This window comes from Nyctibius grandis, chromosome Z (genome assembly GCF_013368605.1).
Source record: "Nyctibius grandis isolate bNycGra1 chromosome Z, bNycGra1.pri, whole genome shotgun sequence".
Lineage (NCBI taxonomy): Eukaryota > Metazoa > Chordata > Aves > Nyctibiiformes > Nyctibiidae > Nyctibius > Nyctibius grandis.
The window spans coordinates 84,592,189-84,607,555 of NC_090695.1; the positions used below are offsets into that span (position 1 = coordinate 84,592,189).

Sequence of the window (15,367 nt, forward strand, 5' to 3'; positions counted from 1 at the left end):
TGCCTTGGCTGTCGCTCAGAGGAAATCCCAATAAATGCTGCATTTCCCTCGTTATGTTAACAAAACACCGCGTGGATGTCAACCCCGTATCTGGCAGCTCAGCCACTGTCTTTTACAAGTGTGTCTTATTTTGTCAAAACTTCCTCCATTTAAGATTGAAGGAAGAATAATGTCAGCTCCCCACATCTTATTGATGTGAATCTTCCCAGCGGATAGCAAGAGCTGTGTAATTTCCCATCAAAAGTCTGTATCACCACTGCCAGCTTCCCCAGCATAATACAGGCTATTTACCTGATAGTAGGGGACGCTGCTACAGTGCTGGTTTTCTTCACCAGTTGGTAGCTTGTGTTATCCCCAGGTAGCGCAGCACTTGGGACCTGCCAGCTCTCTGTAATTAACCAACCTGGCTGAGAAATTGTTGGGTTTTTTTCTCTTATCACAGAGAGGAGGAATAGTGTCATAGAAGGATGCACTGGAGTCAGGGCAGAGAGGGAAAATGCCTCTGACTGTCATAGTTTACATAGTTTGGGATAGGGAGAAGGCTTCGATTTTTTTTTTCCCTTTTTCCTCTTAGTTTAGGGTGGGGAGTAGGCTTCAATTTCTTTTAGTTCTCACTTTCTCTTGTTACCAGCCTGTACATTACATAGTCTTCGACTGCTGTGGTTTAACCTGAGCGTAAACTAACTTCTAACAGCACTACGGACCAGGAGGTGTTAAGGTGGCACGTGGGTGTCTAGCTGCTCTCCTCCACTTTAGACAATTTTCTTCGATGAACAGACCTAAACTGGATCTATCTGTTCTTTTCCTTCCTGCAAGCGTCTCTGTGTAAGTTGAGTGGAGGAAGCCAATTTTTTATGTAGTGAAATATGGATTATTGCAACCAGTAAGTACTAACATTTACCTCTAGTCTTTTAGGTCAGCTTGGACACTGTGCTGAAGCAAAGGTGACTGTGACAGGTTTGCAATCACAGAATCACAGAATCAACCAGGTTGGAAGAGCCCTCTGGGATCACCAAGTCCAACCATTGCCCTGACACCACCATGTCAACTAGACCATGGCACTAAGTGCCATGTCCAGTCTTCTCTTAAACCCCTCCAGAGATGGTGACTCCACCACCTCCCTGGGCAGCCCCTTCCAATGTCTAATGACCCTTGATGAGAAGAAATTCTTCCTAAAAGAAATTCTTCCTAAGAATTTCCACACACCTTGTTAGGGAGCTCGGGAAAACGTGCTTGCTTTTGTTTGGAACGGTGTTACGTGACCTGACTTATTTATATAAATAATGGGTTTTATACCTCCTTTACTTTATAAAGGTTCCTTCCCCGTAGTATGTGCATCTTCAGCAAAAATGTGTGTACCCATAATTCACGTTTAAAGCCAACCTATATCTGTATGCAACCTATGCATGTATAAATGTTTATTCCAGGCAAGGTTGGACAGTACCATTTTTATGACAGGTGCCTGACCGTTTCCAGCTGCTTATAATTCTGCCAGTTTGTGAAGGGAATTTCTCACACCATATTCCTGGTTTTGGCTGATTTTTTTTTTCATGGGGTGCAATGAAGAATTACATGGTGAAGCAGGACTTCTGGCAATCAGTCTGAAATCAGCTGGATTTTGCTTCTTGGTTGCTGTATAACATACGTATTTAAAAGTAGAGTGTCAGTATTGACGTTTTCCATGTGTGTGACCTGATGGTCCGCAAGACAGGACCACCCCGGTGGGATAGGTGGTTGTGTAAGTGGAGGGTGTGCGTGAATCAGCATCCCTCCAGGAAAGGAGGTGTCTTCACTTCCTGTGTCCCAGGGCTTGCTGGCATCATGGAGGAAGGGCCATGCCAGTGTGTGGGCACTAAAAAACGTTAATAATAATAAAATAAGCAAAAGGTTAAGGTTTTAAAAGTGTGTGTAAGAGCCGTAGGAGCTAGTTAACCCTAAAAGACCCAAGTTCTCATTATCAGCGCTATAGATTTTCACACCACGGGGTGTAAAATAATTGGTTCCCTGAGGAGAAGCAACGTGAGACAACCACTTGGGTTCTACCTGCTTTGCAGTGTGACCTGGGGACCCAGAGAGTTTACTCATGGCTGAGGCAGGGGCTTTTCCTGGCAAAGCTGTTTGTTCCTGGCTCAAGTCCTCAGCAAGCTGTGGGGTGTGTGCCGGGCACTCACAGATTTTGTTTTCTCACATGAGGCACTGCATGTAATTGCCAAAGAAAGGGGAGAGTTTAGTTTTTTTTATCTTCAGTAACCCATTTGTGTTTAACTTTAGCAACGCTGCTGTTATGCCTGTCTTCCGTGGGGTGGCAGAAGAACTGCTGGGTTTCAAATGACATTTATTGGGGTATTTTGGTTTTGTTTCTGTTTTTTTTGGTTTTTTTTTACTCATATCCTAAATTTAAATAAAAGTCTCAGACATGTGCATCAGACCACCATTCCAGATGGAAAGTGTTTGAGATACAGGCAGATATTGAAACATTTAGAAGAAGATCTAAAAAGCCTTACACAGGCAGGTCCTCGGAGGACTGAGCCCTCTGCCTCTACTGTCCCTTGACTATGGATGGGTGCCTCTTGAATTCTGGTACCCCCCTTCTGGTAGCATGTTGGGCTCCTGTTACTGATAGACTACCCAAGATAACTACTTTGTAGCAAGCAGTCACCAGCATGAAAATGTTAGGTCTTCATAGGCACAGTAATAATTCTGTTTTAGCACTTAGAGGTGTTAACTCTGTGCTCAACAAGTTACATTTATCCAAAGATAGATATTCAAACAACGTGAGAAAAATTAGATACATTACAGGCTAGCTTTCCATGAGTTTTAACTTTATCATGTTTTCCTTCTAACTGGCAGTGTTTTCCTCAGACTCAGAATCAATCCCAGAATCAATCAGGTTGGAAGAGCCCTCTGGCATCATCGAGTCCAACCATTGCCCTGACACCACCATGTCAACTAGACCATGGCACTAAGTGCCATGTCCAGTCTTTTTTTAAACACCTCCAGAGATGGTGACTCCACCACCTCCCTGGGCAGCCCATTCCAATGTCTAATAATCCTTTCTTGAATATTAAAAGTTAAACATTCTAGCTGTTCTTGAAAGCCCAAGTTACAGACAAGTCTCAAAAGTCTTATCTAGTGGACTGTATTTTGTTATAAATTCTGCACACCATACATCACATGCAACACTTCAGTTAAACTAAAAATGCTTCAATATGAAGAGGGTTTTCACAAAGGTGAACCTCAGTCTTGGTAAGGCTGGTCTTCCTGCACATCCTTTGTAGATGATGGGAGAAGATACGCTCCTCCAGAGGCTGTCTCAGAGCAGCTTTGTCTTTGTGGTGGCTGTAGAGGGAACCTGAGGAGATGAGCCTCACTGGGCTAGTTAGTCTTGCGTGGCAGGGAAATATTCATAAAGGGTTTATTCAGTGTTATATGTAATTTGAGATATTCCAGCATGTATCTTTAATTTTCAGTTGCTTGTTATTTTCCTGAAAATTTTGGCGTTGTGCTGACATGTCTGCTTATGGAATTAACTTCAGAACATTTAGGGAACAGCTTCACTCTTAAGGAAAACAGAGAAATCTCTTTAGAAGAATAATAATATTGTGTGGCAGTTTTTTAACTGCAGTCTCTCGGTGTCTTAAAATGAACATGTACTTGTTATGGGATTAAACATTTATTTTTCAGCACCTGTATATGCCAGAAATGCCACTGATTTTAAAGTCATGAAGTTCAGGCTGGAGACTGAAGAAAAGTCTGTATTGTGTTACATACCACTAACTCTATCAAGAATGGAGCTAATGTTCAAAAAACCCGAATGGCTGCTTCAGTATGTTTTGTCTATGAAAATTTGCTGTCAATATTACAGTACCTCTGAAGTCACATGTTTTAGGGAAGAGGAATAACATTTGCAGCACAGCCTTGTAAAAGACAGATGTATATCTGTAGTTAGTATTTTAGTAATGGTTGTTAAGGATTAATTTAATGACACGAAGGTCCAAACAAGAACACCCAAATACACTGTTTCTTGAGCAGAGGAGCAGTTTCATCATGATGTAAATTCTGCATCTCAGCTTCTTCTGAAATAGCATTTAGCTTTCTGTGCATATGCTTTCTTTTCCAGCCAGCTACATATGGAGACAAAAATCCATTTTAGATAGAGAGAGAATTACTGAGTTTTCTTGGGTTTTTTTCTGAAGGTGTGCACATGTTGCCAGGATTGCTGAATCACTCCCAGGTGACCTGAGGGTAACCCCAAACCAGTCTGCTTTGCATTTCATAATCAAAATTCAGTCTTTCAACTCACAGCATATTTGTTCGTTTGTGTTTCATAACTTGGAGAAGTCCAGGAGATGCAGAGAAACCTTTAATCTTAACGTTATCAGTGACTACATTCATAAAATGGGAAAGCACTTGATTGTCATGTGGAGTGCAGTGGCATGAGAACTGGAATACAATACTATGGCAATCTTAAAATCTTTGGAAAACAAAATGGGTTCAACAGTTAGGCTAATTAAATGATTTAAAGACCCTGTGCCAGCCAACTTAATTACTAGAGAAAGTTAGGATGTAAGATAGTCTTGTCATACGAGCCTAACTAGCACAGTTGCACCAACTGTGAGTATTCTGTAGAGCATCGATAGAACAAAACGGAGCGTGTTTGGAGCAGGAAGAAAAGACTAGCAGTGGTCAGCCCACCCTGTGCAGTCTGTCATGGCTTTAAGCACAGTGGTTGTCTGAGTATTACTCAAACTCATAGGTAAACTAAGCACAGTATTTCTATAAATTATCTTTAGGTACCTGTCTTTGACCTGATCAGAGAGGATGCTGTATGATCAGTCACCATTTAAAATTATTTGGAATAGTGATTTCAGGAGCTAGCCATATTTGACTGCATATATTAAAAATCTGCAGCAATATTTCTCTTTCTTTTTTGTAGTCCTATTGTCATGACCCCAACAGCTGTTGAGGAAATACTGAGAAAAGTCAATAGATGCGGTTTTGTATTTCAGCAATTTTAAATGTAAAAGCAATGCTTCAATTTGATAAGACAGATTTAAAAAATTTGATGAGATACACGTAACGTGTCACAGTCATGTATTGATCCATTTCCTGCTAACTCCTTTTTAAGAGAAGCGTCTTTGCAGATCTTCATTCGAATTCCTTGTGATGAGAAAGGCAGTGGGTTAAACCCGTGGTCTGCAATGTCAGTTACTCAACAAAGATGTGCTCTGGAGGTGCAGCTTGGAAAAAAACAGTGCATTGAGTATTTTGTGGTTGTTAAGCTAGCAGACCGAAGCAGTCTTGGTCTCCAGGGAATCTGGAGGAGGGGTGTAAGTGTCACTTCTGGAAAGAAGTCATTTCATTGAAATATCACTGGAACTTGGCTCCAAGCTGCAACAACAGTGTTTCGTGTCCTCAAGTGCCTTTAGCTTGTCAGCAGCGTGGTTATTACTGATGAATCTGATCATACTGTTGCATTTTATCAAAAGTGTAGCATAACTCACTTGGCTAGCCTTTGGTGTTTTGATTTTGTACGTAGGTATACATTGCTAAATTACACAGGGCTTGGGATTAAGCTGAAATGGATGCCCTTACTTTCCTAGAAAATTGTCTGACAACTTTATTTGAAATGTTGTGCTTATTTTTTGCATCTTCATAAAGAAATAGGAAAAGCCAAGTATTCGGCTTTTAAGGATAGTTCTGTTCAGTTTTGTAGAGTAGACAGAAATTCAGTACTCTATTTCCATATTTAAAACGCAAATTATTTTTGCACTTTTTTTGTAAAGTGGACGTTCTGTTGATACCTATGCGTAGTAGTGATTTTAGTATCTTCCAGTGAATAATAAAGGTTCGTTTTAAAATAACTTTTCTTTATAACCGTATTTCAGAGCAATCTTTGTCTGGAGATGGTGTTCTAAGTAATCCAAGCAGCAGCGGCAGCTAAGAGACAGGACTGAAATGCTCTTTGACAAGAGTTTGAAATCCTTTTATTCATTGATAGCAAAGCTTTCTTTAAAAATAATTTCTGTTACCCTTAACAGTAAACTTCCAACCTAATAGCTGTTTTTCAGTTCTGTAATAGAATTTCACTATCTCAGCTAAGTAGAATGAAAACCCCAGATTGGGCACTGGGATACAGTAAAACAGACTGTAATCCTACTTCAGATATGGGGAAGCTCTGCTTACAGTGAGGTTCTTTTGGGAGTAGGATTAATTCATGGGGAGAGAAGAATGGATGGAGTCCTGGAACATACCGGCCTTGTCAACAGGTCTGCTCTTCGTGAACTGAACAACTCTGCTGATGTAAACTGAGGAAACCAATTTTTCCCCAAAAAAAAGATTAAATGTGATTTTTTTTTCTTCTCGGAACATATATACCGCTTGGCTATTAATAGAATTATTGTTATGTGACATTTTATATTCTTTATAACTTATAATAATGTGTCAGATGGAGTGAACAGGAGTACAATGCCAGAGTCCAGATCAATCTGTAAGGAGCAGCAATTTGGAGGAGGAATACGAGGAATAGCATTATGACCTTCTACAATTACGCTTCTCAGACTACTGCTGCCACCTGAATGCCTTCCTGATACAGAACAGAAATTAAACATTTTAGACAAATACATATCAACGGAACGTGTGATTCAGATCTTTCAAATGGCTTGCTTCTACCAATGTGATGAATCCACCTTTTTGAGAAGATTTTAAACTCATTGTGAGCAAACCGTTCTAGGATTTGTGTTTCTTTTGTGTACAGCTGAGCATTCAGAGGCTCTACAGAAGGAATAATAGCTTATTGCCAGTCAGTTTTTATAATTTTTTTGTTCGGAGTGGTGAGTAGTTTTATGTTCTATCTTGGAGAAAAGGAGAAGGTTTCTACTGGTTAATCAATATAGTACCTCAATATTTATTTCTCCGATTTGTGGTAGGTAAAAAATAATGGAGCACTATTATAATAACTAGCTAATGGCTTAGAAATACTTGATAAGTTACAAGTTGAAGTATTTATAAATGGAAATTTGCTGATCTTGGTACAATATTGGCTACAATATGTCTGGCACTTCAGAGCTATCAATGACTAGGAGTCAAGCACGTGGTAAATGTGATAGGAAATAGTAATCATACGTCATTTGTCTTTCTAGAAAAAAACCCCTAAATTTGAATTCCCTAATTCCTATCATTTCCTAAATTAATGAACTTGAAAAAGTAGTACCTAAATATTTATCCTTTGTCCTCAGAAAAAAAGAGAAATAACAATTATTTTAAGTGTTCTCCTAAAGAAGACAACGTAGTTGTATCAAAAATACTCAGTAAAATGTGATAAAACATAATACACAATTTTGCCTGGCTGTGTCTGTTCAGTTACTTTCTTCTTTGTTTGAGGTAAGCTGGAGAAGGCATGAAATACTGTGTATTAGAAGTATTCTTTAAGATAATAACTAGTAAGTCAGTAATAAGCAGTTAGCTTTTTGGTGCATTATACATATCCATGCCTTTATGGGAAATCAACCAGAATGCTGTGCCTAACTTAACAAAATTGCTGGAAAAAGGAGGGTATGAGAAAGTAAAAAAAACCAGACAGCTGGCTTTTGGATTTTTTTCCTCTTAGTATTGCGCTTTTAGTGCACCAGGGACTGGTCACAGCTAAACACGATGGCCCCAGTGTCATCTCTTCCTGTGTTTATTTACAGTTCTCTTAATTGGCATCGCTGGATGTGATGAATTCAGCAATACTGATTTGGAAAGATGTCTGACTTTCATATGAACTTACTTGTACATTCATCTCAGAGCTCTCAACTGACTGTAACAGAGTCTTATTTATGCTTAGCATCACTGTGAGCTTCCAGCATGGGTTTCAAGGAGATACCTACCAAAAATTAAACATTTTCTGCTTTTCCTGCCAACAATATGCTGCTGTCATCAGTGCTTCAGGCTTGGTACAACTGCAGTTGTAGTTTCCCTGCCTTGTCCGTCACATCCATCCTTACACATTTGCGGTTCAGTTTGTGTAAAATACCTGTGCATTAATGTCATATGAGCATACACAAAACTAACCTGAGATGCTGAATGTTTCTGCCTTTGTGTTGATTCAACTGATTGAATTACTATCCTCCATGACAGAGTATTTTTGTCTGGTTACTGTGTATTTTGGTTGCATATATGAATATATGAAAGCATTATATTAATACCTACACCATAATTTTAAAAAGACATATAAATTCATTTAGGTAAGAAAGCTCAGTGATTTTAAAATAAAATAATAAATGTTTGATTTATTACAGGATAAAAATGATCCTTAACACCAGGTTAAGTGCCAGTTGTCTCTATATTTGAGTACTTGAACTTAAGGAGTGAATACATCTTAGTCACGTTAAAGTTTAGATGAAATGTAAAATGATACTGCGCATATAATACAGCTAGTTCTCAGAATTGCTCTGTAGTAGATTTCTTATGAAAATATCACTCTTGATGAAAAACCTGTATTTCAGAGAAACTGATTTAAGTGTTATTATTTCTGAAGATCTTGCCAAAATTCTTACGACCTAAGTTCTCTCTGAAGCAGGATTCAGAAAGAGGAAAGAAAGCTAAAGTACGTCTGGCACTGCTTACAGTAGTTCAGAGTACGTTAGCAGTTTTTTCTGGTTATCACTCAAAATCAGATACAAAATTTTGGAATAATCAAGAGCAAAGCTTTCACTTGTGTCATTAAAGTAAACAGTCTGAGCAAAAGGAGTATAAGAAGTAGGAGTTCCTACACCAGAGTACTTTCAGCAAGTGCTGCTTAGGCTTTGGACTCTGAGATATGACATACACACGCAGTTTCTTTGGTATTTTTGGTTGGTTTGTTTTTTTCTTGACCTTGAACCCAGAAAAATCGTGCACACAATATGTGGTTGCAATAATTTGCGGCCAGTTCTGCAACAGGATGTTTCTGCTCAGGCTCTTCAGCTTGTGGGACTCACGAAGGCAGGTTGGAAGTTTGTTCTTCCATAATGCTGTCAGCCACATTTGCGCTACAAAATTTTACCAGTGTGAAAATTTTTAAATAATCATACTGATGCTGCTAATTAACTTTTGTGTGTTCACTCAAGCTAGCACACTTGACAGCACTGCTAAGCGTCTGTGCCTTACTAGGTCTAGCTCCACACCTTCTTCCAAATCAGAGTTATTAATGCAGCTCCTTCTTCATCCTGACGCTATTGCCGTGCTCTCTACAAACTGTTGCTCCCTCTTCCTCTTTTGATGCCAGTAGTAGCATCGTTAAATCCTAAGATAGGGATTTAACCTTGCCTGCATCTTGGACACTGGTGCCAGTAGTTTCAGTGTCATCTAGAGGCACTACCTTGTCTCTGTCTGCAGAGAAGTCTCTGGACTTCTAGTTGCATGGTCTTCACAACACACCAGTACCGTTCTCATGCTTTACCACAGAAGACAGAACACAAGGACATGTCTCCGAATAAGCCGGTAGCAGGAGGGATTGGCCTGATGCCTGATGCAGCTGAAGAAGTGGGTAATGCAGCAAGAAGTAGGACTGACCAGCTAACTCTGCAAATTTAGGGCTAATGTAGAGGAGGTTTATGGAGGAGGTGTGGATGATGAGGGAACTGAGTGGCCAAGAGTGGCCATAGATCTGTCTTATATGTGAGGTCCAACTTCTCTCATCCATCATCCAGTAGATTTCATCATTCATCATCAGACAGACTTCTAAAAAATTAGAAATTTCCTTCTTGTGGAAAAGTTTAGTAATGTGATAAGCTTCTTACTCTGGATGAAAATAAGGATGTCTTACTCTAGGCAAAATAAATTTTATTTTACCTGAAATAAAATGTCCAGGTCAGTGAATAAGCTGGATGAGGAATTTTACGGTAAAGTCAAGTCCTTTCTTTGTAAAAATCGTTGATTGCAAATGAAATTCTTCTGTGAGGTGAGCTTCTGTCATAAACCACTTCTTGTGATAGTCTCAGAAAATGACCTATGTGTTTCAGACTTCTCTCTGGCTTTTTATGTTTCACATAGTGTACTAATGGTATAACTAACCTATTTTATTGTTTTTTTTATTTACTTTGTGATTTCTTTATTGTAAAAAACAGCCTAAACCATGGCTAATTTTAATTTTTTTAATATAATCATCCATTTTTACGGTGCTGAGAGTAGCTTGGGTAGAGCAAAGAATGACCACAATAAGTTTAATTCACTTACACCATTTTGATTAATAATTGTAAAGAGATACCGCAAATTCAGTAGTTTAGCTACAAAAGCAAATACAGTTTTCCATTTTAAGGAGGTAAGATACTGTACAAAAAGATTAGACCATTTAAAATTTCCTGTTTCATCTTTTTATGAAAAGCAGGGAAAGCAAATTGCAAATATTTAAAATGTCAAGCTAATAGAAGTATAAATGATGAACAACTTGTAATGCTTGCAAAAAGAAGCCACGGTTTGCTGTGGAACTGTGAAAAAAGAACTGAGTAATTCAGCAGGATAGAATAAATAAGAATATTTCAGTGCAGCAGTTGCAGGTTTGTTTATTGATCTACCTGGTATAAGTTCTTGAAACATTCATTGGATAGCACAAGCTAGAAAATGTAATATACCTAAAACACTGAAAATGCTTTGTTTCTGGTTTTGGGACTACCTTGCCCGTCAGGGAAGAAAATCCCAAACTAAAGAACATGGAAACATAAAAAAAAACCCCAGTACATTACATAATGAAAGACAGAAATTGAGGTTTCAGTGTCACTTAAGACTGGACTATTGCAGAATGCCTGTAACTACAATACTCCTACAACTATTAAGCGGTACTTCAAATGTCAGTAAAACTGACCTACTATTATGGCCACTCAAACTTGGCATCATTCTGTCCTCCCTCCCACTCAGAAATACAGAGAAGAGATGGTTTTGCACGTGTGCCTGTAAACTGCATGGTGTAATCAAGTCTCAAATAATTAGGCCAATTAAAATGAACCCATTGAATACCTCCCTGAAACATCATGGTCCACAATCAAAAAATTGCCTACATTAGTAAATGAATTTAATTTTGAGTAACTAGCCTGAAGCAAAGAGCTAGTTCCCTTCTAGTTGAGACCTTTTTTCTCCGGAAACCACGAGGAGCAAGATTGAGTAAATCAGTCTGGTTCATTTGTTGTGTAATCACCTCCACAAGACCTTGCTTTTCTTCCCCCTTCATCATCACAAATGATTCCTCCAATACCCACCCAACAGCACTGCTCAGATCTCTTGGCCACCCTCAAGGGAGCTTTCCAGAATAGGACTTCAGTCCTCAAGCGGAAGGCTTCCTGAAGAGGCTGTAGGGGTTCTCCAGTCTCATGTGTTGGCTTCATCCAGCTCGTTTCTACATATCTTCTTATTCAACAAAGTTGTACAAAACCCACTCTTCCTAAAAAGTGATTAGTTTGGAGCCATATCCCCTTCACAGGAATCAGCAGCACCTCTGAAAGAAATGCATTTTGTTACATGTGTAAGGTAAACTTACGGTCATTCATTGCTGTGTCTGTAGCTCAGTAGACAAAGAACCGCCCTGTGCCCATTTTACCAGTCCTGGACAGTTGAATGCTGATCTCTGAGGTTCACCAAGGAACGAAACTGAGTTCCTCTGGTATCAGTGTTAAGTCAGATTCAAAAATAGGAAAATAATTATATTTAAAAAAAAACCCCAACCACTATTGAGACAATTATGAAAATGTTATCTTTAGGTATATTTCTTGTACCTATTCTAGGTTTATTGTCTAACATAGACCTCAACAGATACAATTTTAATCCTTTTCTCCCCCTGTTTTGGAATAATCATTATTTCCTTCTCTCCCTGTTTTTTTTTAAACTGTTGAGTATATTTTACCATTTTTCTATTTTAAAGTGATTTTCAAATTGTGAGAAACGGCGTGAACTCAGCGGAGGCAGATGCCTGTATCCTTATAGGAGCACTGCATCCTGAGAAGTTGTTCCCTCCTTCTCTTAGAAACATCCTTGTGTAACCTGGGGGCTCTGGCAGAGGCGGCAGTTGAGGACGACATCTGAGACCCACTGAGTGCATTAAGGCACTCTGGCATGCATTCATGCCTGGTATAGTTTAGTGTAAACAACACAAGCAGGAGTGAGGGAACCTGGGATGGGAGCCTTCTGAAAACTGGTCATGTATCAAGGGAGGTGCTGCTTAGATTTTTCTCTGAGATCTCGCAACTTAACATTATTTTGCCTATCTGACTTCATACCTTTGAGATGTGTTTGCCCAGTGATTTATTAGTCTGTTCAAATGCTTTATTCTGTAGCATTGGCTCCACTGGACATATTACAGTGCATGTTACATGGCCACTGAAGATGGACACAGCTAAGGTGGCATGGGGGCAATCAGGAATTAGCATGCAAGGAGGGATGGTATTGTCATAAGGTTCATCATTATTAGTGCCCCTTTAATGGGCTGCTCATTCTTACTCAGAGACTGCAGTGCAGGCTATTTTGGACATTTTAAGATGCTCAGGCTTTTAACATCATTGATTTGCTCCATCAGTGATGCTACTGTTGTGATTCTTCATCTAGAAAACCTGTACGTATGAAAGTAAGATCCCAACATACTTCACTCGAACTGTGTCTGGGACTATTCACGATTTATTTCCGTGCATTCACACCACTTGCTTATTTCCCTTTCTGTCTGGGAGGCCAGGAGACTGCAACAGGCCTCAGAGGAGTACCTGAGACCTTCCAGGGAGTCGCGTGATTTTGCTTGCAGCTAAGCAGCACCGTCCTCCAGTCTCATGAACTTCAGGCAGTGCCCAAAGAACGGCGGTGGCTGGCGGGGAACTGTCTGTATTTGCTACAGCTTTATAGGCGGGTTTGGTTGGTTTGTGGTAGCCTCTCACAAGAGGCGGTAACGACTCCAAAGCGTTTGCTGCATCCAACTCACCTGACTGGCTTTTTCTGTCAATTGCCATTACATAGTATTTTAACGCTGATCCTGCAGACTAGATCCTCGCCTACGTAAGACCCTTTCTGACAGGGTTTTCTAGTGAATCAAAAGTCTTGCAGTCAGTTCTGAAGCCAGCGCTTTCTGCAGTCTTTGTATTTTAATGATATGTTCTAGACTTTTGTTTGAAAAGAACATAGAGCGTAGATGCTAAATATGCTGCTGCTAGTTGTTTAGAAATTCAATTTTGAAGCACAGCTTAAACCATTGAAAAATCTGTGGTAATTAACTGAATATTTCCTTTCTGCTTGCTTTAAAAAGGTTAGCCCTTCTTTGTGCCAGTTTTCAAATCCTTCCAGCATTATTCTTTAATTTCCTAGCTAGTGTGCCAAACACCTGGAAATACGATTTCCAGATCTGCATCTTTTGGATATCAAGTGTGAGCGTACAATAGAGCGATAAGTTAATAAACATAAGCCATTCCTATTCTGTGGGGCAGATATCGGCAGGTCATTAGTAAGCTGCAAGTGGCTCTCAATGCGTTGTGTGTGCATGAGTACTTTCACAGAAGATTGTAAGCCTTTATAGGTGATTCAGCCTTATGCCCTGCAGAAACATATTGCAGGAAGGAAGACTGCTAGAAATTAAAAGTAATTGAGGTTCCAATACATGACAACAATAACAGTTTGGCTTCCCTTTTTGTGACGATCTCCTGCTTGTAAATTGCCAGAAGCAATATTCTTTACTTGCTTATTCCAACTGAAAGATTTGCAAAGGTAACTAATTTCATCCACTGATTCACTTCTTAGAAATCCCTTTTTATTTTGCCTTCTGAAAATGTAACCTGAATTATTCTAATTTGTCCTGGTGGTTATTTAGGGGTTGGTAAAATCGTAAGCATTACCAGCAGAATCGTGAGCGTTCCTTCTTGTACTGTTTGTAACAGAATCCTGTTTTGAAGCTTGATGTAGTTCTGAAAGAATATTACAGTCTGCTGAAATTATCTTTAAAGTGCTTGGAAATTGATGATAAAATGCATAAATTACTTTCTTTATGCTGTATGTATATCCTTGTGCATGTGTGAGGATGTTTATACACATAACACAAGAAAAAGTGTGCAAGTTACATTCACATCTGTATATCTATAGACACACTCAGATGTGATATATTATAAAATCTAGTCAAGATTTATCTAATTGACGCATATTTGTATATCCATGCAATCTCTAGCATCCTTCCCCTCAACATACAATTTGTATTTTAACAAATCATTATACTTGTATAAACAAAGACTAAGCACTATACAATTTTAATTTACCTTCAGATGAAACAATGACATTATGGCATATCCAGAGAATTACTTTCTGCATTTTGGTCAGGTGTTGGGGGTCTTTTTGGTTTGGGTTTTTTTTGAGGGGATTTAATGCCTACCATGCAATGACAAAGGTTTATTCTCCCTTTGTTCTTTTCAGAGTGCTGCAGCAGCTCCCAGTCCAGTGCTAGGAAACATTCCCCCAGGAGATGGCATGCCAGTAGGTCCTGTACCACCGGGTTTTTTTCAGGTATTCAGAAAAATTATGATTACAGGAATTTTAGGATAGAAAATCCTCCGTAATACTGTTCACAAGTCTGTAGAAAAGGTCGTGTTCCAAACTATGTCTCACTATATGGTGCAGTACTTGAGAGTTTATTTTTTGACAAAAGTGAATAGGTGGAAAGGAGGAGATCTCTCCGACTGACAAGTATTTCAATTATTAATAGTACAGCACAACTCATTTCAAAGTTTCAAGGATAAGAAATGGTGCCACTTCATGAGTGGAGACTGAAAATGGTTGAATATAATTTTAAAATAATTTCTTATGATAATATACGTACATTGCATTGAAACTTTAAAGTAAGAACGTTGTTGGTTGTGTTTAGCTTTGTGGTAAAGCCACAGGCCAGATTTTTAAGATGTTCAAGTTTCAGTGGGAATTAGACCCACGCAATTAAGAATATCCTGCTGAGTGTCTCCTTCCACATTGAAGATCTCAACCATAATGCCTGAAAAAACAAGCCAAGAATTTAGACCGTGTGTTGCTTCTATGAAGTTTTGCCATAAATAAAACTAAATACCCACTTTGGACATGAACAGTACAGAATACTATGATGGAAAAAATGGCAGCTTGTAGTGCAAGGCCAACCTAACAGTTGTAAACCAAGACTGGACCGCTCCTATGAGCGAGCTTGCATCTCTTCTTCACCAAAGCTTGGTTGTATTTCTCCACACTGACAAAACTGTGGATGTGCAGCAAGAGCAAGAAGTAGCAGCATCTCTAGCATTGAAACAGTTCTTTAGGAAGAACAGCGATTTCCACTTCACGTACTTGATCTGATGACATGAAAGGAACAACCCAGGTTTCCAGGATTCTGATGTGGGGAGAACATCGTGGTAGGATGTTCTGTAAA

General features: G+C 39.1%; 1 protein-coding gene across 2 annotated transcripts in view; it reads left to right on the plus strand.

Moving 5' to 3' along the window:
• SSBP2 (single stranded DNA binding protein 2) overlaps positions 1 to 15,367 on the plus strand; it is a 194,300-nt gene that overhangs the window by 114,732 nt on the left and 64,201 nt on the right. For both annotated transcript variants that reach the window (XM_068423879.1, XM_068423880.1), the window contains exon 5: positions 14,392 to 14,481. In XM_068423879.1, coding sequence (XP_068279980.1) covers positions 14,392 to 14,481 — 90 coding nt within the window. The remainder of the gene's footprint in view (positions 1 to 14,391; positions 14,482 to 15,367) is intronic.